Source organism: Vicia villosa, linkage group LG6, assembly GCF_029867415.1.
Source record: "Vicia villosa cultivar HV-30 ecotype Madison, WI linkage group LG6, Vvil1.0, whole genome shotgun sequence".
In the NCBI taxonomy this organism is placed as follows: domain Eukaryota; kingdom Viridiplantae; phylum Streptophyta; class Magnoliopsida; order Fabales; family Fabaceae; genus Vicia; species Vicia villosa.
Window position 1 is genome coordinate 153,044,037 of NC_081185.1, and position 27,949 is coordinate 153,071,985.

Genomic DNA, 27,949 nt, shown 5'->3' on the forward strand with positions numbered 1-27,949 from the left:
ATCGTTGAAATCACTACTACCTCTAGTATCCTCCTGTGTCAGGGATTGTGCCCTCCTAGAAACCATGATTGAAGATGGTTAAGGCTAGAGGTGGAGACTTTAGTGAGTGTGGGAGTGGTGATGATCATGGAAGGTATGGGCTATGTTAGTTTTACCATGGCTCCACGTTGGGTGTCATTGTACTTGTAGAAAAAACATAATGCGTGATACTCCATATGCTGGTAGGGTGGCTAGAGGCTTTGTAAGTTTTGGTGGGTTAGAGCTTACTCACGGCGGTGAGAAACCCTATTCGACAATGTGTTTGGCTATGGAGAGAGCAAGCTCACGTGAGGTGAGAAACTTTGTATTCTTGGTGATATTTCTTATGTATATAAGTTATCTATCCTCATGCTAGAGATGAAGTATTTATCTACGTTTCCCCTTAGGACGAACTCCCTTCTAAGTAAGGGTTATGCTTCAGGCGCCTGGTGAAGGCAAATCATGTACCGCCCCATTTGTGGGCTCACACACACACACACACACATATATAATTGATATTATTTTGTTACATGATTTTTTAACTTAAGATGATATTAAAATTTTATGCGAATATGAATATATTAAGATTATTGTTACTTAAGTCTAATAATAATAATTTAATAGGTTTATAATATAAATTGATGTAGTCTAGAATGTTTTAAAATGAGCAACGACTACAAACCGTTGTTATATCCCCAACAAAATCGTTCCCTAAAGTATATGAATCACAACAGTTTTAAAATGGGAATGAGTAAAATCGTTGCTATTGGGAAATGTTCTTTAAAGAAACCTAAAAAACGATTATCTCTAAGGAGTTTTCGTTTGGTACAAATTTTTTTGCGAATGGATAAAGTAACACCTCAGTTTGGCACGGCCTAAAAAACCGTTATCATAGTTAAAGCCGACGAATTTTTTTAGATTTTTCCACAGTTTTCTTGCGTTGTCGTAGAGTCAAAATATTGTAGTGATTTGTGCTTTGAAAGAAAAAATATCGGTGATTTGAAAGAGAAAAGCCCGATGATCTAGATTCGTGGTGAAAAAATGCCGATTTTTCTTGGAAATTCGCGTCAATCAAAAGTCGATTCCCTCATATGGCGCCACTCTTTCGTACATAAATTAAAAATATTTGGATATTGAATAAAACAAAGATCCAATGTGACTGAGTGAGCTTCCGATACGGAGAAGCAAGGTGGACCTACAAGGTGAACACTCCAACGTTTAAGTCACTAAATGAATGAAAAAGTAGTTTGATTGTGCGATTGAGAGAATACGTAAAATGAATGGTCTTATTCTACATGTTGAGTGAGATTATGGACAATAAACGGTCTAGTGGGAGGGGGATTGAATAGACCTCCCAGCTCATAATTTCTTTGAAAAATAGTTTGAAAAACTTTTATCATACTTTCCAAAACAAAAGCGATTTTGCATGGTGGAAGCTAATTTAGGGTAAATTAGATTATAATTATTGATTAAAATTGTTAAATGACAACTTAAACAGTTCAAAGCTCAAATATGATTGATACACAAGTATAACCAAAAATGTAAAAAATAGTAATGTATTGATCAATTGCTAAATTACACGAGAAGTGTGATTTAACAACAATTATACACAATGAATTCTACAACTTTAGTTTTCAGGTTTAATCGACAAAAGGCAAAATTGAATTACCAATTCTAATAGAACCTACACCTTTATAATTAATCGCTACCAAGAGAAATCCTAATGGCATGCAATTTCTAGAAAGCAATAAGGAACAACCTAATCATGCAATTAACTATAGATCTATTAAAACCTACACCTTTACTATTAATCGCTACCAAAAGAAATCTTAATGGCATGCAATTTCTAGAAAGCAATAAGGAACAACCTAATCATGCAATTAACTATAAAATTAAAAGGATATAGAGAGAGGAGAGATAGAAAAAGAGAGTACATCGAGATTTATAGTGGTTTGACATGTTCGTCCTCACTTTGTGCTTAATTCAGTCTCTAATGGTCCGTTGAAAATTCTTTGGTCATATAATATGATTTGTAACAAAAGTATAAGAGTTCGTACAATCACAATATCCAAAATAAATGCTGGAAAATAAATTTCTTCTTTCTGTCTACAAACTGAACAACTATATGTGAAATCTTTACTCGAATTCGCCTCTTGAATCTTACAGCCCTAACAAACTGCTACTAAGTCTCTGTCTATGGAAATCTTTACTCTATTCCACCAGTATCTTGAGTGTTGTTATTTCCGAAGATTGAGAAGAAGTCCTACCTTGTATGTAGACTTCCACACAACACTACTAAGGTTAAACTGGAGAGAAGAACTTTCTTCTTTTCCACTGAAATTGTCAAAACCAGTCGCAACATCACACACCCTTGCGAACCTTTGAAATTTTAACCAAATCTTTGAAAAAAATATTAAATTAAAAAATGAATCTCCTCAACAACCACGAATTTTCAAAATGAGATTCATATCCATGCAACAAAGGAGAAATAATGAGGTAGAAAATGAAAGAAAATATTCGCAAGTATTCATAAAAGATCCAAAACTCTTTTGAAAAATGAAAGAACAAGTGGTTTGTGAGTTTTCAAATCAATAATGGAAGTATATCTTTTCTAACATTATGAATGATTTGAGAGAAAAATGATTTATAGGTAGTGGAGATTAAGCACATAAGATAGTGAAAAATCATGCTTGATGAGTCATGAGCACTTGTGTAATTTGAGTCAAGTGAGAAAGTAGTTTGGATCAAGATCTATCTTATGAGAGATCCATTTTAGCCATGGTTTGAGTCAAGGCAAAGTTGTGATTCGAGTCACACATGGCCTAATTCGAGTCAAGAACAATCTATGATTTGAGTCATGAACAACTTGTAATATCAAGTCACGTGATTCATGATTTGAATCTTGCACTGACTGTGATTCGACTCATAGAATTCTAATTTCCCTCTAGGTGTGTGATTCGAATCACACAGCTAAAATCTCGATTTTTTGTTGTTGCAATATGAAGATATTTTAAGATTTCACTTATGTCCTAACTTGAACCATTCTCACATATGGTTCTTGATCCAAAAACTCAACTAATTGACTTAAAACGTATTGCTCATACTCAACCACAAGCAGTTTGAATTATGCATGCTAAAATATGAATCAAAAACTCGATCCAAAAATGCGCAATTGAAGATGAGACTCAATGATATAAATTAAAATTGAAATAAAACTTAAAAGACAAACAACATAACCATATAGCATATACATGCATAATCTCCCCCTTAATATAGTATAGATATGCAACTTTACTCTATATAATGTGAGAAGTTAAAACTGTCTCCATGAGATTCAGCGTCTCATGCGGATGATCATCCGATCATGTCCAAATGTGAAAAATATGCTAGAGACTAGGGGTGTTGAAAACTGAACTGATCCAATAGAAAACTACAAAATAAGCCAAACCAAATCGAAACCACAAAAAATCGCCAATAATTCAAATATATTTGAGTCAATTTTTAACAAAATCACATGATTTAATTCAGTTTGCAGCTTATATTTTACAAACCGAACCAAACCAAACAGTGAACACCCCAATATACCATAGTCACATATCCTTAGCTAAAGCAATACCTCATCTATTTCACGCATCTTTCCAAGCACTGTTCATTTTTTTTAAAATGTTGAATTACACAACTGTTTTCCTGATGCATGTAAAAAACGTTTCTAAAAAAATAGTCTAACTTTCATTTAAAAATGGAGTAATCAACTTTCAGATTTCAACTTTGAATTTTGTATACATTCAGATCAAAGGGAGTACATACACGTTACTCAATATTCTACTCACCGGTCAATTTGTGATCCAAATCTCGAGAAATGGAATATATTTAATAACACAGCAGAAATAAATTAATGACAACGATTTTACTTAAATAAACAAATTATATCAATTGTATGCAGAGTGTCTAGTCATAGTGATTTTGAGATAACATTAAATCTCTTCCCACGTGTATGCATGAATTAATTAAACAAACACATCTTCGTTAAAATCGCCATCACCTTATATAGTTATATTTAAACACAAAAACTTCACATCAATCTCTCATCACACTTCACACCAAAGAGATCAATCATGGAAGGAATTGAACACAGAACAGTTGAGGTGAATGGAATCAAAATGCATATTGCTGAGAAAGGTAAAGAAGGACCGGTAGTTTTGTTCCTTCACGGCTTCCCTGAACTCTGGTATTCATGGCGCCACCAGATTGCGGCTCTTGGCTCCCTTGGTTACCGGGCGGTGGCTCCGGATCTCCGTGGCTACGGAGACACCGAAGTTCCCGCTTCGGTAAGTAGCTATACGATTTTCCATTTGGTTGGGGACGTTATTGCACTGATCGATTTACTCGGTGCTGATCAAGTGTTTCTTGTGGCTCATGATTGGGGTGCTATCATTGGTTGGTATGTTTGTTTGTTTCGTCCTGAGAGAATCAAAGCTTATGTGTGTCTCAGTGTTCCATTTTTACCGAGAAACCCTAAAATCAAACCTGTTGATGGCATGCGAGCTTTGTTTGGTGATGATTACTATATCTGCAGATTCCAGGTTTGTTTTTTTTTGTGTTTTCACTTTTAATTATTACTACCTTTGAATCTGTCTATGCAATTTGAACTTTTGACTCCTCAATAATAGCGATGGTGCCTTTGACCGTGGCCAGAACTAGAAGTGTCATTGCTTCATTGGGAGTTGGGACATATAATAAAATTTGTAAACCCTAGTTGTAGATATGAAAATGATATATTAATTCTGCATAATAATTAAATTCGAATCCATGTGATAGGAACCGGGGAAAGCAGAAGCTGAATTTGCCAAAGCTAGTCCAGATTTGGTGATTAGGAACACGCTTACAAGCAGGAATTCTGGACCACCAATCTTACCCAAAGAAGGAACTGTGCTATCTAATCCTGAAGCTGCAAGTGCAAAGCCTCTTCCTTCTTGGCTCTCACAAGAAGATATCAATTACTATGCTTCTAAATTTGAAAAATCAGGATTCACTGGTGGGCTTAACTACTACAGAAATTTCAACTTGTAAGTCTTTTTTATGTCCATTACAGTTAAAACGGCATTTGTTGATGCCGATACAATTATTCACCGTTTTTATGATAAAAAATATATTGTGGTTAATTTATACCGTAACCACCGCAATTAGTGTCCATCAGTTACATGTCATTTAAACTACTCTCCTTATTCTGTGTATTATGTTTATAGAAACTGGGAGCTGACAGCAGCTTGGACCGGAGCAAAAATTAAGGTACCAGTGAAGTTCATCACAGGTGATTTGGATTTAGTTTATGTTTCAATGGGTACAAAGCAATATATTGAGAGTGGTGGATTCAAGAAAGATGTGCCAAATTTAGAGGAAGTGGTTATACAAAAAGGTGTGGCTCATTACAACAGCCAAGAGGCTGCTGAAGATGTTAGCAATCACATTTATGAATTTATCAAGAAGTATTGATATTATTAACTCAATTCTCAAGCAACTCTTTACTTCTTTGAATAAATGATTTTACCACAATCTAAGCTACTTGCGACAATTTGAAGTTACATTTGTGTGCTCATTGTATTAAGGATTACTTGGACTTGTAATGTAAGGGTAATGATTATTGTTTGGATGTTTTTATTTTGCACCATAGACGTTAATCCTTATTTTAATCCTTGTTTTTGCTTGATGAATTTGGACCACTTCAATTCAAGATCCTAAAATTAGGACCACTTGAATTATTTTTTTTAACAACGATTTTAAAAAAATTGGGTCAATTTTGTCGTCTCGGGTTGTTTTTTCTTTTAAAAAGGGGTGGGACAAGCCAATTAAAAGTGTAGGACAAAAAATCCTATTCGGTATCTTTTTATGGGTATCTTATTATGCGTGGTTAATGGATTGTACCGTCAATATTTTATTAAAACATGTATTAGAAAAAGTACATAAAAATAAAATAAGTTTTTAGGTGCACCTTGAAATACTCATTCACACTCAAAATAAAAATTATATGTAAACTTAATTAATGTTGACCAAATTCATATTGAGTAGTACTTCGGCAGGCCTGATTTATAAAAAGATAATAATTTTCACTACCTTATTAAGAAAGTTAGTTAAATGTATTAAATTTTCTTAATTTCATGTAAAAGTAATAATACAATTACGAATGTACTCTTAATTAAATGGTTAACCTTTAACAATAGTAAGTAATTAAAGTTGAGATAGTTTTTGAATTAAAGCATTAAATGTGTTTAGATTTATTGACATTTGCTTATATTTAAGGCCAAAAATTTTAGAATACTGTTTGCGGTTAGCAATTTCTGGCTGCAATGTATTCCTATCCCTAAAACGGTTATCAAAAGGATTGAATCTATCTGTAGATCATTTATGTGGGTTGGTACTGATATTATAACCTGTAAATCTCCCATTTCCTGGCAGCAGGTTTGTTATCCCCGAAACAAAGCGGGCTAAATGTTATTGGTCTCCTGGATTGGAGTAACATGATGAAAAACATATGGAATCTTTATAAGAAGGCTGACAGTTTGTAGATTCGTTGGATCCACGGTTACTACGTAAATGGAGCAGATATTATGAACGGTTTCTGTCAAACAATCTGCCTCACGGATCATAAAGAGTATTTTGAGTATGAGAGCAGAGATTAGTAGTGTCCAAGTGTGGCATGATATCCTGAATCAACAGCATTTCAATACAAGAAAGGTGTATAGAATGCTTAAGGACTTGGGACCAGATGTGCCTTGGAGGAAAATTATGTATGGGAATGTTGCTAGCGCGAGATTTGTTCAGGTGCTTTGGATGGCTTGCCATAGGAGGTTGGCCATGAAAGCAAGGTTGTATAGACTGGGAATGTTAGCTAACACTTAATGTGTGTTTTGCAGGAACATAGAAACTCTGGATCACCTTTTGTTTGGATATGCTGTGATGAAAAATATATGGGGCCGTATCCTTAGATGGTTGGAAATGGCACACCAACCTGAAGAAGAATGGCGTATGGAATTGTACTGGATGACAAGTCTATGTAACAAAAAAAAAGGGTGGAGACTGAAGATCCTCCCATGTGCTTTCACGGAGACGGTGTATGAATGTTGGAGGTATCAGAACCAAACCTGTTTTGGGGGCCAAACCTGCCAAGATGTTGTTGTCTCGAAAATAATTGATGCTACGGTGTACCGGTGTTAGGCCAAACCTAAGCTTAGAGTGCCTCTTAATAGTGTGCTTATGCCTTAATGTTTGCAGTCAGATTTGTTGTTTGTAACTTGGATTGTTGGATCCATTGGATCACTAGCTTGTAATGTTTTTTAATTTTCTAATAAAGTTATTTCTTGATTAAAAATAATATATATATATATATATATATATATATATATATATATATATATATATATATATATATATATATATATATGAAGCATATCAAGTGAGAGCATTTTTAAATGAGAGACGAGAGGAATAAATATCAACCTTTAGATTCATCAAGAGAGAGAATGTTAATACATTAATGTGGCTATTAATTTCTCTCTCTTGATGAATCCAAAGGTTGATATTTATTCCTCTCATCCTCTCATTTAAAATTGCTCTCGCTTGATATGCTCCCTATATATATATATATATATATATATATATATATATGAAAAATTAATATCAGTTTAATTATTCAAGTTATACTATATATTCCAAATTAGTTTCAAATTTTTTTAAATATATACTATACTTTATTTATCCAAATATATGCTACAGGTTATTTCTAAATTAATTTAATTCATTTTTATATATCATTTTAAAAATAATTGTACACCAAAACACATTTTGATAGTACATATTAAAATAAAAAATTAAATAAAACAGAAAATTAAAATCAGAAATTAATTAAAATAGCTTTAATAGTTGTTAATATTAAAATATTTAAAACACAAAATTAATAATAAATTATAATTAATTTTGAATAATATTGAAAAGATTATGCCTTTAAGTTTATAAATAAATATTTTATTAAATATTAAATAATATTGATATAATAATATAATTGATATAATAATATAATATTATTAATGTACTGATAATGTATTGATAATATTTACTATAATATAATAGTAAATTAATGTAGGCAAAATACCCTTTTTGGTCCCTTAACTATACCCTAATGTCCATTCTGGTCCCTTATCTTTAGAAAGTATCAAAGTGGTCCTTTAATTGTTCAAAAAGTACCACGTTTGTCCTTTCTGTCAGCTCCGTTAGTCAAAATCTGTTAAAAGTCTACGTGGCAGTGACACGTGGATCTAACCAAATACTGTGATGGACTTAGTGTCGAAAAAACCGACGCTAAAAGCTAGTTTTGGATTTTAATTATTTTTGTTCATCTTCTTCCCCAAAAATTTTCTTAAAAAACCCCAGAAATTTGAAGATAACAAAAATTCAGAATTTATTTTATTCAGATTTTAATTCCAATTAATGCTAATTATTAAAATAATAAGAGGAAAATAATTAGGGTTTTTAATGTGACGTTCCAGATTTTTTTAAAGTTCTCAGACCCTTTCTTCTTCATCTCTCTCACGACGGCACGACGAAGAAATTTTCTTCTCCGGTGAACTCAACGCCCGTCGCTCATCTTGCATCGTGACTCTCTCCTCCGATTTCGTTCTCTCATCTCCCGTTTATTCCATTTCTTCGATGTCGTTCTATGCACTATTTCCATTTTCTTCCATTTTCACTTTTTGATTCAGAAGCGAGGGCATGTGGGTCTGAGGATGATAATGACAGAAATGACGCAGCAGAGGAAAGAATAGATGATGACGATGATGCCACCTTTTTAACACACGTGATTTTCTATCATCATCCAGTTCTTTTAAAAGTAATGGGTCTGGATTTGGTGCTCAAGTTTCACTATGCTTATACTTGTTGTTAGCTATTCAGTGTATTTGCTGGGAACAATGTTTGATATTTAAAACCATTGATGATGTCATGCAGTGCAATACCCTTATGAGGATTCTCAATGTTGCTGCTTTTGTTGTATCGCCTTGGAAAATTTTGCAAACCATTCAATCCATTACTGGGAGAGACATATGAGGCTGGCTTTCTAGATAAAGGCTATTTCTGGGTTTTTGTTGTTATCCCAAATTTCTGGGTTTTTTTAAGAAACTTTTTGGGGAAAAAGATGAACAAAAATAATTAAAATCCAGAAATAGTTTTTAGCGTCCGTTTTTTCGACGCTAAATCCATCACAGTATTTAGTCAGATCCACGTGTCACTGCCACGTAGACTTTTAACAGATTTTACTAACGGAACTGACAGAAAGGACAAACGTGATACTTTTTGAATAATTAAAGGACTACTTTGACACTTTTTAGAGATAAAGGATCAGAATGAACCTTAGGATATAGTTAAGGGACCAAAAAGAGTATTTTGCCATTAATGTATTGATAATGTTTATTATAATATAATAGTAAATTAATGTATCATTATTTAATTCGAATTAGTTTGAAATAAATTAATATTTATTTGTATTTTATTTAATTTCAATTACATATAATTTAATTTATTTTTAATTGATTAAATATATTGGGGATTTACATTTTATAAATTTATTTTTAAATTGGTGTATTATTTGAAATTAGTAAATATGTATTTGTGTGTTATTTGAAATAAGTAAATGTTTGTTCTAAATTAAGATAAGTATTTATCATTAAGAATATTAACAATAGAAATTGATTTGTCTAGTTGTAAAGTGATTATCATTTATCAGACTTAAATTTGAGACCCCATATTGGTACAAATTTTGTGCATGAGGTCTTTCTTGCCCCTTTTTTTCGAGTTTTATAAAGGCTTAATCCTCTTATCTCTTTGTGACTTGTGAGTTTGTGTACTACTAGAAAATATACAATTAATTCTTTCGGTTTTTAATGAAAACCGAAGGATAAACTAATTCAGTGTACATGCTTCAAATTTCATCAGCTTCAGATTATGTTTTTATTTCATTAAAAGTGGTGCCTTCCTAGATATTTTATTTTTAAACTAAAAATAAGTCACATTTCACCTCGATTTTGTTGAGGTGAATTTGTTTCTCTCTCTCTCTCTCTCTCTCTCTCTCTCTCTCTCTCTCTCTCTCTCTCTCTCTCTCTCTCTTTCTCTCTCTCTCTCTCTATATATATATATCTTGTAGCATTCAGTTTCACTTGTCTAAAATAATAAAAACATAACTCTAACAAAGAGCCATAAACAAGAGATCCAACAAGAGAGGCCTAAACAACTAGAGTTATAAACACATATCATCTTCAATACAAAGATGATATGTGTTTAGGGCTCTCGTTTCTTCTTCAAAGATCCAAAACATTTTCTTTCACTTCTTCTTTAGAGATTTGGTACGTCGAACATAGCTACTCATCTTGTTGTTATAGTTGTTGTTTTTGTTATTGTTTTAACAGATTTATGTTATAGGTCTATTGATGGTGTTGTTGTTGAGACCCGTTATTGAGACCCTAAATTCTAGAGGTTTAATCTTGTTGTTATTGTTGTTGACACTCGTTGTTGAGACCCTAAACCCTAGAGGTTTAGTCTTGTCGTTATTGTGTTGTTTAAACAGAATTATATTAAGGGTTTATTGATGATGGTGTTGTTGTAGATTTGTTGTGAGATTGTTTTTTTGAGTTTTTGTTTAATGGAAGTTTTTATTTTTGAGTTATTGATGTTGTTGTTGTTGTTTAGTTGTTCTACTACCCAAAGTTATGAAAATCTATATGTTGTAGTTTATCTTTTGTTATTGGGTTTAAGTTTGAGATTGATATTGATATTGAGATTATATTTTTGTGATTCTTTGTGGAACTGTCATCTTGTTTCATCGAGTTGAGTTTATTATATCTAATGTCGATTGTTTATTTTACTAACCCCTCTTTGAACATATAACCTATTAAATTGACTTGAAAATAATCATATGAAAAATTATGTTGTATTTAAAAATAATCTTACAATGATTTCTGCGACTCATCTTTTATCTCATGTTCTTTTATGCTTAAAATCTCTCCAATACTTCTAGTTTTTGTTCCTTATTTGTTCATTTTTCAAAGCATCAAATTTTATGCTTTCAAGAATGAATTAATTGAAAAGGAAGTGTTGAATAAAGAACTTGAAATATTGAAGAGATTTTAACCATTAAAGAGCGTGAGATGAATGATGAGTTACATGATGCTCGAAAATTATTGATTAATGTAAGTTGTTAGTCAAATGTGACATAATTGTTCATAAAATTATTTTCCTACCCAATTTTGAGAAGTTTTAAGTTCAGTTAGGGTGTAGTGAAATAAGAAATCCATATTAGATTTATTAAACTCAATTGTGTTTTACTCGTCAGTTGAATTTTAAAACCAAGGTGAAAGGTGTTATATTTGTCAATGGAATGTCAAAACCGAAGGGAAATGTGTTATACCCGTCAGTGGAATGTCAAAACCGAAGGGAAAGGTGTTTTCGCCATTTAAAAATTCTAAAAAGGATCTCCCTGGAGATCAAATACATGAACTTTACATTTTACTTGTCGGTTTAGTTAAAACTGAGAGGTAAAGTGACACACTTTTTATGACGCCCTTCGTTACCTCGCATGTGAAACCGAGGAAAACCCCCCTTTTTAACTGAGGTAAAATGTGTTTTTCGTTTTTGTGGTGGTTTCTAACTATTATATGATTTCTAATTGGTTTGGGTGGTACATAGTCTTACTTAGGAATTTCTTGATCCATTTTCAAATGTTCTTCACATCTAGTGATATGTCTAGGATTAGGCCATTAGGGGGTATCTTCCGATGCATGTTGTGGTTTGGTTGATATTGAAACCTTATAATGATATAGTGTTATCAGATAAGTTGGTGTATTTGAAGTACATGGGAGATATGGAAATATTTTTGACTTAGAAATGATATATTAATATATGTGAGGGAAACTCATGTGCTTTCTTAGCCTGACTCGAAAACCGTATCTGACATACGAGTCAATAGTAGCGTGAATGTCTTTGGCCTTCTTCAGGTGTGTTCTTGCTATTCAATGGTGATTGATGTTGTTTATCACATGTCTTTGACTGAGGAGATCTAACTCGTATCCCTTCTAGTGCTCTTGATTTTTGTCTATCTTCGACTCTCCTACCTTTATATTGGTTTTTCCATTATTGATCACGTTGTTTTGGTGTTTTTCTTTATTTTGCACGTTGGTTCGTTTTTGTATTTTTTTGAATTTTTCTTCACCCACCTCCCAACCTTCTTGCCCACCCATGGTGAATTTACCACAATACCCCTTGTTTCGGAAGTTCATTTCCGAAACTGTACTTTTTTTTTAAAAAAAGGTGATTTCGGAAATGCATCTCCGAAAACGTGTTTTTTTTAATATAAAATATTGATTTCGGAGATGCATCTCCGAAATAAAGTTACATTTTCAGAAAATGTGGTGTTTCGGAAGTTCATCTCCGGACGCACCCCCTTGGGGAATTCGGAAATGAACTTCCGAAAATATGTCTGGACAGAAGAAAATGAAAAACAACAACAATTCGCTTTATTTAATCGGGTGAAGATTACAACGATAATATTACATATAATTAAAGTTACATATTGTTGATCACAGGTAGGTGGGGATGAGTCAACATTTTGATAACATCGTCCGCCGATCTTTGAAGTTTCGCGTCCAACTCGATCGGGCCCTTCGAAGAAAATCGGTCGAACGTTGTCCACAAAACCGCCAAATCTTCTTCGTTCTTGATCTCAAAAGGTGTGAACTTAATGCCTCCCTCGTCGTTAAGCGATGGCGAGCGGTACTCGAGCTTGACAACCTTTCGATTCTCGGGATAGCGCAAAAGCGTGTTGAGCGACGGTATCAACTCCGCAAACGGCGTGTCGCGTGAGAAGCGAAATTGGAACGGCATCGGGTAGCCGGTTTCAAAGTAGACGAATGCTAGGTGGGGGTAGGTTTGTGTCATTTGTGTTTTGTGGTGTGGAAAGGATGAAGAAGAGTGTGTATTTATAGACTTATTGGAGCATTGATGGCCTAACAAACCTTATCCTGCCTCAGGGGACATTTCGGAAATGAACTTCCGAAAATAGGTTCCAGACATGTATATTTCGGAAGTTCATTTCCGAATTATGCAGAAACAGACATAAATTTTGCATTTTGTTGATTGCTTAGTGTGTTGTCTAAATTGAACATATGGAATTGACATTAACCATAAATTAGACAAGCAAGTCATAAAACATAATTATATTATACATGTATTGAATCGGTCTGATTTTACATGATAAACAACAATACATACAAAAAACGATCCGGAACAAACTAAAATTCACCGAACCAATCGGTGGATCCTAAGTCCAAAATAGGCTCATTCTTCGACCGCTCTCTATTTTGCTCGCGCTCTTGGCTCATCATTTCTTCAAACTCCGACATTCTTGAAACAAAAGGATCCGGCCAAGTTTCCGCCTTATTTGAACGATGTGCGGTCCATTGACAACAAGTAGCCGGTATAGGACACCCCGGTTTCAAAAACACTTGGACGAAGTGCCGCGATCGTAGATACCCGATGCATATGATTCGGCCCGACGAGTCCAATGGCGGTCGACTATGAAGTGGAAAGAAAGTCTCACTTAGTCCAAACCTCGTCAAATCGACGCATACAATATCATATGCACTTGCTATGAGATGACCCATATCGGGGAATGACATCCACTTCGAGACCGGAGCGATACCGGTAAGTGGTGGAACAAGTGCATCATGAATTTTTGCAAACTTTTCTTGATTTTCATATAGTCGGCCGTAGATGTCCCGATACGAAGTCAACTCCGCAAGAAGTTCCCGTCGGAGTAAAGTGTGATTATTTTCCCCTTTACCGAGCAAACCCGCAACGGCCCGATATCCACAATTGCCGTCTCCTCCAACATCCACGATGTTATCGATATATTTGTGCATAAAAAGTGGCATCTCATCAATGTAGACAATGGGTGATTTTTTTATCGGAGGTGTGCGAGGTGGCTTCGAAATACGGGCACCTTTGTTACCACTATTCTTGGACTTAGGTGTCTCATGAATTTCCGAATTATATCAGTGTTCAGCAGAATTTTGTTGAATCAATGTAGTGAAATAGGGAATGAAATAAGTGATGTTTACCTGAAATTGTAGCTTTTTATGCTCCCTTTAACGTGATCAACGGTCTGAAACTTGATTTTAGGACGAAAAATAGATGGAGATTGATTGGGTTTTGTGGAGGGTTTGGAAAAGTGTTGGAGAAAAATGATGAAATAGTGAAGGAGGGAAATTTGTATATGCAGAAATATTTTCGGAAATGAACTTCCGAAATATTAACGGTTTTGACATCTTCGGAGGTTCATTTCCGAAGACAAAAAAAAATTCAAAAAAAAAAAACGTTTCGGAAGTTCATTTTCGAAACAGGGGTAGTTTTGATTTTTCGCTGGGGGTCACCCCCATAGGGAGGTGGCTAAAGAAAAAATCATTTTTTTTTACTAGTTGTTTTGTACATTTTGTGTCGTCAATCAATCTTTTATTTTATACTTTTGGCATTTAGTGCCTCTATATTAATATATAGTTCTATTTGCTTAAAAAAAACAATTTTAAACAAAGGAGATTAACTAATGACCATTGTTGGTCTGAATGTCCGATTGTTATAAAATATTTAAAAAGTAATATTTTACTTTATATATTTTAAAAATGTTTTTGAGAATATATAAAAAAAATAGTACTATTAAAAATTATTTCAATCAATTTTTCTGAGAAATTCTTTAGCATATATTTTTAATAAACATTTTTTAAAACTTCGTTACATAAAAAGTCATATAACAATTATAATGAAATATTTGAAATAAATCTTGATAAAAAAATTTAAATTAATTGTTTATGAAGTCGTTTTTAGAATGTTTTTTTTAATATAACAATTTTTTTATAAAAGTGGTAAAATAAATTAAATGGATTTAATAGGGATAGTTACCAAATTTAAAATAAGTTTTTTTTATAGATAGTTTAAATGGATTTAATAGGGATAGTTACCAAATTTCCTCCACATGCAGTATGAATTTTTCCTCATTCAGTCACACACGCCTCTTCAAAGTTGAAAGTTGAAACCAAACACTTCTTCGTTAAAATCTCCCAATTCAATTTCAATTTTCATCTTATCTCTCCGCATATTCACACAAACTAGATCGATCATGGAAGGAATAGAACACAGAACAGTTGAAGTGAATGGCATCAAAATGCATATCGCTGAGAAAGGCAAAGAAGGACCGGTTGTATTGTTCCTTCACGGCTTCCCTGAACTCTGGTACTCATGGCGCCACCAGATTGCCGCTCTCGGCTCCCTCGGCTACCGCGCGGTGGCTCCGGATCTTCGTGGCTACGGTGATACCGAAGCTCCGTCTTCGATTAGTAGCTATACGATTTTCCATTTGGTTGGTGACATCGTTGCTCTTATTGATTCACTCGGTGTTGAACAAGTTTTTCTTGTGGCTCATGATTGGGGTGCTACCATTGGTTGGCATGTTTGTTTGTTTCGTCCTGAGAGAATCAAAGCTTATGTGTGTCTAAGTGTTCCATATTTTCCGAGAAACCCCAAAATCAAACCTCTTGATGCTATGCGAGCTCTGTTTGGCGATGATTATTATGTCTGCAGATTCCAGGTTAGTTCAAATATTTTTAAGTTGATTTATTTCTACTTAGATTATTGCCTTTGAATCTGTTAGGTAACTAAACGAAGAATTTTAATCTATGCATGTGGTAGAATGGGAATTGTTGTTTGCTGTTTGTTGTTTTTTTTAATAAAGAAATGTTGGTGTTTATCTATTCTAGTAAGATATTCTCAACTTTGCAACTCAAAACAAAGTTCACTGGCTCCGGATGATATAATGTTTTAAAATACATAATTAATCTATTTATCTTACATTCAATAATAAATTAATTTAATTTCTTGTAATATTGTTGAACTCAATTTTCATAAATTCGAAAGTATTCTTTTATTTATTCTTGCTGCATTTTATATAAGTGAAAGTTTTTGTGAATTTTCTTTTTGTTTTAGTTAAGTTTAATGTATCAACTTTTAAAATATACATACCTATTAGTACACAATAACTGACTTATTTAATAATTGTATGTAAATTAAGAAAATATAAAAATAAAATAAATAAATAAGAATATTATTCTTACATCATCTTATTAAATATTGGTACTATCCTAGTGTCGTTCCTTTTTCTGCTTGTGGTGGAGGATTTAATATGCGGATGACATTACTCGGATTGGTATTCCACCGATGGATGATTTGTTATCGATTAATGTCATCCTTAGGGATTTTGAGTACTTGCTTCTGGATCTGGAAGAGGGTTTTTTGCACTGCAAAGCTGGTACTTTTCCTTTCAAGTATTTGTGACTTCATGTTGGTTATAATCTTAAGAAAGTGGAACCTTGGGACTCTATAGTTAAGGTTATTTCTAAGCGGCTTGATTGCAAGAGGAACATGTTTATGAGTATTGGTGGTAGGATTTATCTGTTGAATTTAGTTATGAATAATTTATCGATTTTCTTCCATTTTTTATAAAGATGCAGATTTTAATATAGAATAAGTTAGTTAGGGATTTATTTTGGGGTTTAAAAGGGAGGGGTCAATGTTGCTCGGGTGAAGTGTGAGGATGTGTGCAAACCCAAGAGGGTCGGTGATTTAGGGGTTATGGATTTGAGGATTGTTCATTTGGCTCTGTTAAATAAGTGAAGGTGAAGGATGCTAGACGGCATACCATCTTTGTGAAAAAGTTTAACATCTCTTCCAGGTATGGCTATCAAATAGGTATTTCCCCATTGGATGGTACGAATGATAGCAGGCGAAAGGCTTCTTCCTTTCAGAGATGGGTTTCCTTTCTTGGTCCTACTTCTGATCAGCCATCAGATTTGTTCACCTCTTCCCACATCAAGGTAGTAGATGACTGTATGAGAAATATGTCATGGCATGATATTTGGGTGTGGGTGAATTCGATGTGTGTGTCTTTTGAGAGGTTGTTCCTCGTCTTAGGGAAAAAGTCTCTCGTAGTGGGGTTGATGGGCATCTTGGAGAATCTTACAAAGCTTATTAGTTCTATTGTTGGGTGTTTAAGCAAGATCGGGTGGATGTATGGTCGTGGTTGTCGTATCTCACTGAAGAGTTTTCAGTCAGTTTTGCTTACATTAGGCTTTCCACCTGGATGATTGGTGTTGATTGTAGATCAGATTAGATGATTCAGGGTTTGGTTATGGCTTGGAAGAGACGTGTGATTTCTAAAGTGTTGTTTTTTTGTGGCAGCTGCTTCAAGATAGATTGTCAACTAAGCAAAATATTTATAAGCGTTAAATTGTGTTTGTTGATAGTGGTTTCAGGAGTGTGGTGTGAATAGGACATGTTGAGTATGTGGCTCATTTGTTTGTCTTGTGTGAGGCAGGCTTTTTGATTAGATATAATGATCTTAGTTGGGTGGAAATGCGTTTACCTCTTGCGTGTTTAATTTTAGGGATTTTCGAGATTTTTCAAGGGGTTGGATTGAGTAAGAAGACTCGTTTAGGTTTGCTTTCAATCTGACATTATGTGGTCTAGATATTTGGAAAATGCATAGTAAAATCATCTTTTTATCAATAAACCTTCTTGGTTAGTCACTGGGTGAATTCGATAATTAACCTGACTTAAAAGTGAATTTATTCGCATGATCTAACTTTTGTCTTCTCTTTGCTTGACTGGAAGTGTGACTCGCTCTGGTTCCTTAGATTTTAAGGGTGTGTTGGGTGCCAGCATCCTTTTTTTTAGGTGGTGGTGTTTGCCTCTCTTAAGGCGTCTCTTGCTAGGGGTGTGATACTGTAGTTCTTGAATTGGTATGTCTTGTTTAGTGTGTTGGATTTGTCTGCACGCATTTCTTTCTTTGTTTTTTGTTTAGTTGGGTTTTCTCTGTTTTAGAGCATAGTTGGTGCTCCTTGTTTATTTTTATTAATTAAAATAAATATAAATCAATATGCATTAAATTGAAAATTGAAAAATATAATTACTTTGAAAGTACAATTTCAAAAATATAATTAATGTTATCTTAAAAGTTAAAAATATTTATTTTTTAAATATTCCTAGATATATTTTAAAAATTAAGATTAGATTGGGTGACTCTGATTCATTTGTCATCACTATTCTTTTATAATCAAAGGTGCTCACGCTTTTACAACCAAGGAAACCAAAGAAAAACAATAAACCCACCTACAACAAAATAAAAACGCATATTACACCCAAGAAGCTCCAGGGTTGTCACACCAATCCGACCGAGAGATATTCTCCCTTTTCTAATAAAAGCATTGAACCAATCCCAAACTAATAACTTAATCAAACTCAAGACATTTGAGTTTATGAGAGTACTTATCCTTAAAAATAATAAAATTCCTACAATACCAAATGAATCAACAAAATGCAAGACAAAAAAAAGGAAATGGTCGAATTTAAATCGTGGAGGCTATCCAACAAAGAACCCGCAATAGAAGAATCATCCATTCCAAAACACAAGCAAAATTTTGTCCTAATGAGATTTGAAAGAGAGCGAGAACAAAACAGTTGCTACACACTCTCCTTTTCCAAAAATCATAAAGGACAAACACATTGTGAGCACCATAAATAATTCCACGCTTTTCCTAATCCATTCTCGTGGGCAACTTGTTAAGGATTAACCTCCAACAAAAAATAAGGATTTTGCCGGGAACTTTAGATTTCCATAAACAAGTTAATACTTTTTCCTTTAAAGGATCCAAAAAAGGCACGGAATTGCAAAACTCAAGAATCTTCTTGTAACAATCATTGACCGAAAATCCATTTATATGCCTCCACAAAAAAAAATGTGATCCTCTTCTAGAGACTTAGGCTTCACACCATTCAAAATTTTCAATAACTCTTATAACAACGAGACATCATCTCTCTAAAAACTGCCTCATTAAATCCAAGATCCCACACCCAAGAGTCATTGATCCAAAACCCCTGCATCACCAACTTTAAGACAACCTGGACAACTAAACCGAAACAACGAAAGGAATAAGACATCAAAGGAAGAAGACTCAAGCCAATGGTGTCTTCCAAAAGTCTAAATACCTCTCATTCCCAATCTTTTAATAAATGGAAGAATAAAATCATTTAATGAGTCAAGAATTTACCACTAACTCCCTAATTGCACACAAATCCTTTCACTAAAAAGACACATTCCTATTCAAACAAGGACCACCTAAAACCTCCCAATTCACATTATCACACCTATAAGAAATTAGCTCGGCCCATAAAGAAGTATCATCATTTAAGATCCATGATTTCCACGTGCTTAACAAAGCAAGATGAAAAATCCCACAATGTTTAACCCCTAAACCTTCTTCCTCTTGTATTAAACCAATAGACTAACGAACCCAACTAAACTTATGAGAATCTTTAACCCCGCCCCATAAGAAAGCTCTTTGGATCTTTATGATCTCTTTTAATCACCTTAGGAGCCTTATTGAAAGAGAAGAAAAAATAGGAATGTTGGATAAAATGGAATTCAAAAGAACCACTTTACCTCCCTTAGACAAAAATCTATCACGTCACACCGTCAACCTTATTCTAATTTTCTTCTAATTTTGGAGCCAATATGAGCCCATGATTCTTTTCTTCTATGACTAATTCCAATTAGGATGTCAAGAAACACAAAAGGGTATCAATCCAAAACCACAAGACAAGAAAGAAGTGACTACCTACAAAAGATTGGAATCAAGATTAAGACAAAATAATTTATTTTTGGACCAATTCACCCGAAGACCCAACATCAACTCAATGCCTCTAAGTAAAGCTTTGATGGTCCGAATATTCTTCCAAAACCTATCTCTGATCAAGAGAGTATCATCCGTGAATTGTAACAATTCAAAAATGAGAATGAATCATTAAATTGAAAACCCTCAAATTCCCCTAAAGAGACCACTTGGTACAATACCTTCTGCCACCAAAAGAAAAAAAATAAAAGGTGAAAGGGGACCCCCATGTCTCAAACCTCTAGTGATTTCCCTTATAGTTATGTCTTCTTCCAAATTCCATTCTCTAGTTTCAAAACATGGTTTATCTGTATTCTATAAATGACCATACGACAATATTACAAAGTGAATATGTCATTTCATTTGCATGTGCTTTGTATTACTATTTTTAACTATTTTTAATTTTGTTAGTACAATTGTACTATAAGTATCTTTCACTTTTTAGTACCCAAATTATTACTATTGTACTATTTCTTACTTGGCATAATCCAATACAAACACATGTGACACAGGAACCTGGGAAAATAGAAGTTGAATTTGCAAAAAGCCCTGAGCTAGTTATGAAAGCCATGCTTACAAGTAGGAGTGATAAGCCACTAATAATACCCAAAGAAGGCTTCTTAGCTTTTCCAGAAGCTATAAGAACAAGATCCCTGCCTTCTTGGCTCTCACAACAAGATATCGATTACTATGCTTCTAAATTTGAAAAGACGGGATTTACTGGTGCCCTTAACTATTACAGAAATTTCAACTTGTAAGTCTATTTCTATGTCTAACATTCGCATGCCATTTATATTACTATGTTCATGTCTATTTATTATGTTTATAGAAACTGGGAGCTAATAGCAGCATGGACTGGAGCACAATTTAATGTGCCAGTGAAGTTCATCACAGGTGATTCAGATTTAGTATATGTTTCTTTTGGTTCAAAGCAATACATTGAGAGTGGTGATTTTAAGAAAGATGTGCCAAATTTGAAGGAAGTAGTTATACAGGATGGTGTGGCTCACTTCAACAACCAAGAAGCTGCTGATGAAATCAGCAATCACATTTATGAATTCATCAAGAAGTATTAGTTATGATCTTATTAACTCAATTCTTAAGCAAGTATTCACTATAAGTTTTGTCTAAATTGTCTTCTAATAAATGGCTTAGCTACAATCTATGTTACTTTGTACTCGTGGTTGTGCTATTATGGACATTTTATTGTTCTAATGAATTGGAAATTTATTTGATATGTTTCTCTTTGCATGATCAACTACTTATCTCTACTCAATGATAAAAATCATATAAAGACACCATCTATGTATTTTCTAATTTAGTCACTTGTTTGTTAAGTTAGTTATTGTTTATCTTTCATAACCCTCCATTCACATTGTAACTCTTAGCTTTAAAAAGAAAGTTTAATGAGAATGAGTAGATATTTTCATACATTTAATTTAGTCGTGTGTTTGATAGCGAGTCAAGGATGACCCATATGTTATAGTAAGAAGAGCGGAAAGAATGTTAAACAAAACATGACAAGCATAAATAAAACTTTGATTGAAGAAAGGTAAATAAATAAGATATTGTTGTTTATACATGTAATAGGAAACCATAAGGCAACAATATCCTATCAGCATTAAACATAACATCAAGACTTTCAACTTGAGGCATTGCACCTTCATCCTCCACGAAAGCTTCTTCCTAAACGAATTTGTGCATGTCAAGTTGTGAGCATAGAATATGAATACCTTAACGAATCACTTCCACTTGGTCGGAGGATTGGTCAAAGTTTATGTGCTCCATTTTAAGAGTTTTCTGGAGGGCATCATCAACTTCCTTCCTCAATCCAACCACCCATCCCTCACAGGCTTCACGATCCTTATACTTAGTTTCCTTCCCCTGTTGAAAATCTCCCATGACCTCGTTAGCACGGGATTTCATTTTCGCAACAGCACTGGTAGCCTCCATTCGAGATTTTTTCTTTGCTTCTAGAGAGGATTCGAGCTCAATAATCCTGGCAGCAAGAGAGGAAGGGGATCCATGAATTTTCCCCTCCTCTTAAAGAGACTCTACACGACTAGCCTATTCCTAAAGGACCAACAGTTATTTTTGAAGATTGGGTCTCTCTTGTTCAGCCGCCTCACACTTTTCCTTTCAAGTATTCATTTACTTGGAAGGATTACCCATACCTAAAACATCACTTCAAACGAAAACATTTAGGAAAAAAATAGAGAAGCAGTATGGTAAGTGAAGAAAGTGACCTAAGAGATAGCAATGAGTGCCTCATGAGAAGTGCGAGGAATCTAGGATGGAAAAATGGCCGATAGCTTGAGAAAAGGAGTGGATGACCTAGAAAAAGAACCATTGGACAGCCGAGAATGTTTATCCAAATATACCTATGGAAGAGGACTATGATCCTTTTCTTGGTCCATTTTGTTATTAGGAGAAGGATATTGAGTCTTGTCTTTAACAACTGCAGTATAAACCCTAGAGGCAAGGTGGCCTGGGCCAAGGGAATTCCAATAGTCATAGAAGAAATATCCCTCAATGTTCCCTAATTTCTCCATGAAGGATATATCATGCTTTAGACCATTCTCAAATATCCAATACTTAAGACCCTTTTCACTTCCTCCTACTTCCACAACTACTTGCATGAAACAGTTAATGTACACTCGCAAGCTAGTCTTCTTCCCCATGCATTATCCCACTGAGGGAAACTAGTGTCACTAATTGCCTTTTTCAAGTTGAAAAATAAGAAGTGAAGTTCTCACACTGATTGTCCCAAGAGTTAATGCTCGTGTCAAGTAAAGACTTAAATCAGAGTATCCACGATCCTATTAGTGTTGGTACAAATAGTTTACACTTAGGATGTGTTTGGTTCGAGGTAGAGCGAGGGGAGGGGAGAGGAGGGGAGGGGAGGGAATATTTAAAATAAAATGTGTTTGGTTCAATTTTTAGGAGGGAAAGGAGGGGAGCAAATTCCCTCCAAATGACACTTTTTGCGTTCCTCCGAATCGGGGGGATTCGGAGAGGAGGGGAGGGGATATGAGTTTTAATATTAATTAAATTAATATATTTACTAAAATAACCTCAATTTTATTTTATTATTTTAAAAATATTATTTTCTTTCACGTTCCTACTTTTCTTTTTGTGATTTTTTTCTATTGCTTCCATCAATTTATTGCAATTATTCTTCACCTTCAAATTATTTTTTATTTTTTTATTTAATAAAATTATAACTACTATAATTTTTTGTTTTTTATTATAATTTATTTTATGTATTCAAAAGTTGTTATCAACACATAGTTTATTTTGTGCCGAAAGTTATAATACGAATCAAGTGTACTCAATTTTTTTAATATTATGCGATAAGTTATAACTTTTTAATCACTCAGTTATTAAAATATTATTTCCAATAAAATATTTATGAAATTTTTACAATTGAATATCATATCACCTATATAAAATTACAAGGATAAAATTGTAAATTATTATTAAAATCCCTCCCCTCCCCTCGTGAACCAAACATATTTTTAAACGAAATCCCTTCCCTCCCCTCCCCTCCCCTCCCCTCCCCTTGTTTGAACCAAACATATATATAATTACAAAAAATCCATCCCCTCCTCTCCCCCTCCCTTCCCTCCATTAAAATCCCTCCCCTCCCCTCCCCCTCATTTGAACCAAACAGACCCTTAGTTGACTGTCAACGTGGAAGTAGTTTAAACTGTCATCTATTAGTGTTGGTACACTTAGTTTACACTTAGTTAATGCGTGTTGTATTTGTTTGTCCAGATCTCTATTCTTGTCGTACTCCTTTAACTTTGGAGGTTCTTCCAGCAACTTTGGTATCTAGTTTTCCAGTATACGAGCACAAAGATGATCCTTCTTCGAATTCTTCACAGGTGGTATCTCTACTTGTTCCTCAGGAGGAACGGGACTACCTCAACCTCATCTTGGGCTGTGAGGAGGAGTTTGACGTCCTTTTCTCTTTTGGTGATTTGGAAATTTCATAACTCTATCATTTCTAACATGGCCGACTCAAGGACGATTGTTCAACTTCCTTTGGAAGTGGCTTTCTACACCATGTTCCCCTTCGAATTCACGTTCTACAAGCATTCTTTCGAACAAAGTAATCTTTCTTCTATGACTTGCGAGTTTTGCTGTCGAACTATGTTGTACATATTATTCAATAACTCGTTCACACCTTGTATTCTGAGGCTAACTTGTAAGAACAGAAACCCATGTAGTGCCTCTGGTGTTGAGATCGATGGTGGTGCTGGTGGTTTGAGTGAATACTCACCTTGTTGGAACTGCAAAGCATGTCCTACTATCTGAGGAGGTAAGAGAAGATTTGGATGTCACGAAGTGTTCACAATGACACTATCTGCACCGCATGAGGAGGAGGGAAATCTCTTGCGGATAGAGTAGTGGCAAGAACAACGACTGTTTCGCCCAAAGTGGCGGAGCGAGTGACTTTAGATCTTCTATTGTTGGAAATATGGAGATTAGAAATTTAGAAATTCTAAAAATCAGAGTTGATTTGCTACCAAACTAAATAGAAAATAGTAGGTATGTGGCTTAATCTCAAGAATTCTGATCTGCTAGGTTGATAAAGCTTCGAATATATGAATCAAAATAGGTGTATTCAATCGTGTTAAACACGGGAATCAGAAGTCCATTTCCAGAGACGACGATGTTGTTCCGTTATGGAACCAGAATTGATTAGATGATAGAGGTTGCGAGGTGCAACGCTATACTTGAGTTTCTGGTGCGGTGAAGAAGAGAAATTGGCATGCAAGGTTACTACTCCAACGCTCAAGTCAGTATGCGAGTAAGATGGATGAATAAAGTTTGACTTTAAATTATGTAGCTTAAAAATTGCATGATTCATCTTTATACAATTGAACAGTTATAACAACATATTTTTCTTTATACGTGAGATATAGGGAACCATTGGATGAATTCATGATCTAAATCTCCTACGCTAGCCCAAGATAATGTTCCTACTCATTGGGTGAGGTGGTAGATTATAACCTTCTCTAAACGGCAACAACATGGCCTTTTAGCCGAGTCAAAATATGTGTACAAGTATTTTCAGTGTTTAGGTATTAATCTCTCTCACTCTCTATATTAATTATTTTTTACAATTCTGTATATTAAAATAGTTTATTTATTTCACGTTTAAATATAATATTTATTATTCTTTACAATTCTATATAACCCATAAGCTATTGATAATCTGTTTTTTTTTTTTTTTGGTTAAATAGAATCATATTCTACTTCAAATAATTTATAAAAAAAATTATAAGATGATAAAAAAAATATATAAACATGCAAGAAAATAATTTTTACCACAAAAAAATGTAATATATGAATAAATTATAAAATATAAGCTCAAAAATAAGGAGTTTATTGAAAAGAAATTTTATTTTGAGACAACTTTTGTTAGGATGGCCACTCAGTTTTTTGACGAAGAAAATTAACTAATAATTGTTATACAAATTTTAAAAATTGTGATATTTTACTTTATATTTCTAAAAACTATTTTTGAGACCCTATTAAAAACAGTACTGGTAAAAATGATTACAATCAATCTTTATGAGAAATTATTTAAAATATCCTTTTAATAAATATTTTTTAAAACTTCATTACCTAATAAAATATTTAAAATAATACTTATAAAGAAAATCAATTTTTATTTGAAGTCTTCTTTTGAAAGTTTCTTTAATATAACAAAATAATTAAAACATTTTTAGCAAAAGTGGTAAAAAAAAATATTATTATAACAAAAAGATTAAACATTCTATATATAAAATCAGTTTTTCATAAAAAGAAATAAACTTTTTAAAATAAATTTTTATAGACAGTCTAAAAGTCTAAAAGTCTAAATGGATTTAAAAGCAATTGATTTGATGCCAGGCGAATAGGGATAGTCACCAAATTCATCTTATCTCTCCGCATATAATTGAATATCGAATTCTCTTCACAAATTCACACCAAATAGAACGATCATGGAAGGAATTGAACACAGAACAGTTGAAGTTAATGGAATCAAGATGCATATTGCCGAGAAAGGCAGAGAAGGACCGGTTGTATTGTTCCTTCACGGCTTCCCTGAACTCTGGTACTCATGGCGCCACCAGATTGCCGCTCTCGGCTCCCTCGGTTACCGTGCGGTGGCTCCTGATCTCCGAGGCTACGGCGACACCGAAGCTCCCGCTTCAGTAAGTAGCTATACGATCTTCCATTTGGTTGGTGATATAGTTGCTCTTATTGATTCACTCGGTGTTGAACAAGTGTTTCTCGTGGCTCATGATTGGGGTGCTATTATTGGTTGGAATCTCTGTTTGTTTAGACCTGAAAAAGTGAAAGCTTATGTGTGTTTGAGTGTTCCATATTTACCGAGAAATCCCAAAGTTAAACCTGTTGATGGCATGCGAGCTGCGTTTGGTGATGATTATTATGTCTGCAGATTCCAGGTTCGTTTGTATTTGCGTTTTCATTATTTGAATATGTCACTTAATTTGCATCTCCCGTTGTATTTTCATTTTTGACTATTTTTAGTTTCGCTGGTACTACTATTGTACTTTTAGTGTCTTTCACATTTTAGTACTGAACTTCTTTGCCATACGGCTCTTGCTGCCTCAAATATATAATTATGAAAAGAGGAAAAGAGTACCACATACAAATAAGAAGCACATGCAATACTCTAAAAAAGAGAAAGAAGAGTCATCTAAAATAAAAGGTTGAAGAAAGAACAGACTATTAGAATCATCAACACACAAATAAAGAACAAATCAATATTGGAACAAGGACAACACACTACTCGAAAGAGACAGTTGATAGAAGGTAAATTCGACCCATGCAAAATGTTGGCCGCCCGGCGCATCCTTAAAAACAGAGGCACCGGAGCGAATCATGCTCCAATTCTAGCAAGGAGAAAACAAAGGCTGAAGTATGAGAATGAATTCATTTCCAAGTCAAATTTCAATCAGTGATTAACCAACATGTTTTCCTACAAAAATGATTTTATTACATATAATTCAGACCATTGAAAGCAAACTATACGGGTCTTCTTACCCTTGCCAGGCCTTGAAAAACCTCAAAAACCCTAGAGTAAAGCCTAGAAGTAGTCCTCATAGAAAAACTTATTTAGGAGACGGGTAACCATGATCAAGCATCCTTCCGACTTTGCTTGATCGGGCAAGAATAGATATGGCCTATCCTCCACCTCCACTTACTTAACAGAATCAAATTAACAAGCCTTAAATCCTTGACCCTTAAACTTCCCTCCCTCTTGAGTTTGCACACATACACCCACTTCACCTAAACAACCTTAACCCCCTGCTGAAAACTCCATAAAAACCTCTTCTGAAGCCCAACTAGTTTATTTCTGATCGAAACCAGTCATAAAAGAAAGAAAGAAAAATATGACATAGAGAATAAATCCATGAATTTAATTTGCTGTGCAAATTAATTCTATAACTGTATTAATTTAAATGCTATTGCTTTCTATGTAATTATTATTATTTGATATACGATAAGGTTATGAAAGTTTTTCAATCCACGCTTGAAAATGTATGGCTTATGGAAGAATCACTCTGGTAATGTATATCCTAACCCCCGGAGGTTACGTTCACATGCAATTTACATTACTCTGCTCATGTGTGTATATATTATGTTTACAGAAACTGGGAGCTGACAGCAGCATGGACCGGAGCACAAATTAAGGTACCAGTGAAGTTCATCACTGGTGATTTGGATCTAGTTTATGTTTCATTGGGTACAAAGCAATACATTGAGAGTGGTGGTTTCAAGAAAGATGTGCCAAATTTGGAGGAAGTAGTTGTACAGGAAGGTGTGGCTCACTTCAACAACCAAGAAGCTGCTGATGAAATCAGTAATCACATTTATGAATTCATCAAGAAATATTAGTTATGATCTTATAATCAACTCAATTCTTAAGCAACTATTCACAATAGAAGTTTTGTCTAAATTGTCTTCTAATAAATGGTTTAGCTGCAATATATGTTACTTTGTACTCGTGGTTGTGCTATTATGGCAACTTTATTATTCTAATGAATTGGAAATTTCTTTGATATGATTTTCTTTGCAGGATCAACTTATCTATACTC

At 34.0% G+C, this 27,949-nt stretch overlaps 2 protein-coding genes across 5 annotated transcripts; both read left to right on the top strand.

Moving 5' to 3' along the window:
* The first annotated feature begins 4,032 nt into the window (after window positions 1–4,032).
* On the top strand, window positions 4,033–27,913 carry LOC131610567 (uncharacterized). Of its 4 annotated transcripts, none has more exons than XM_058882539.1 (3): window positions 4,033–4,601; window positions 4,837–5,084; window positions 27,503–27,913. In XM_058882539.1, the coding sequence occupies exons 1-3, from the start codon at window positions 4,134–4,136 to the stop codon at window positions 27,747–27,749; spliced, it is 963 nt and encodes a 320-aa protein (XP_058738522.1). In that variant the 5' UTR covers window positions 4,033–4,133; the 3' UTR covers window positions 27,750–27,913. The 4 variants fall into 4 exon arrangements, with proteins under 4 accessions (XP_058738522.1, XP_058738521.1, XP_058738524.1 ...); XM_058882538.1 differs by lacking the exon at window positions 27,503–27,913 and adding an exon at window positions 5,265–5,668 and having other exon boundaries at window positions 4,048–4,601; XM_058882541.1 differs by lacking the exons at window positions 4,033–4,601; window positions 4,837–5,084 and adding exons at window positions 25,694–26,328; window positions 26,481–26,489.
* Window positions 15,077–21,064, top strand: LOC131610570 (uncharacterized). Its single transcript, XM_058882543.1, has 3 exons — window positions 15,077–15,694; window positions 20,342–20,583; window positions 20,659–21,064. The coding sequence occupies exons 1-3, from the start codon at window positions 15,227–15,229 to the stop codon at window positions 20,903–20,905; spliced, it is 957 nt and encodes a 318-aa protein (XP_058738526.1). The 5' UTR covers window positions 15,077–15,226; the 3' UTR covers window positions 20,906–21,064.
* Window positions 27,914–27,949: the final 36 nt, after the last annotated feature.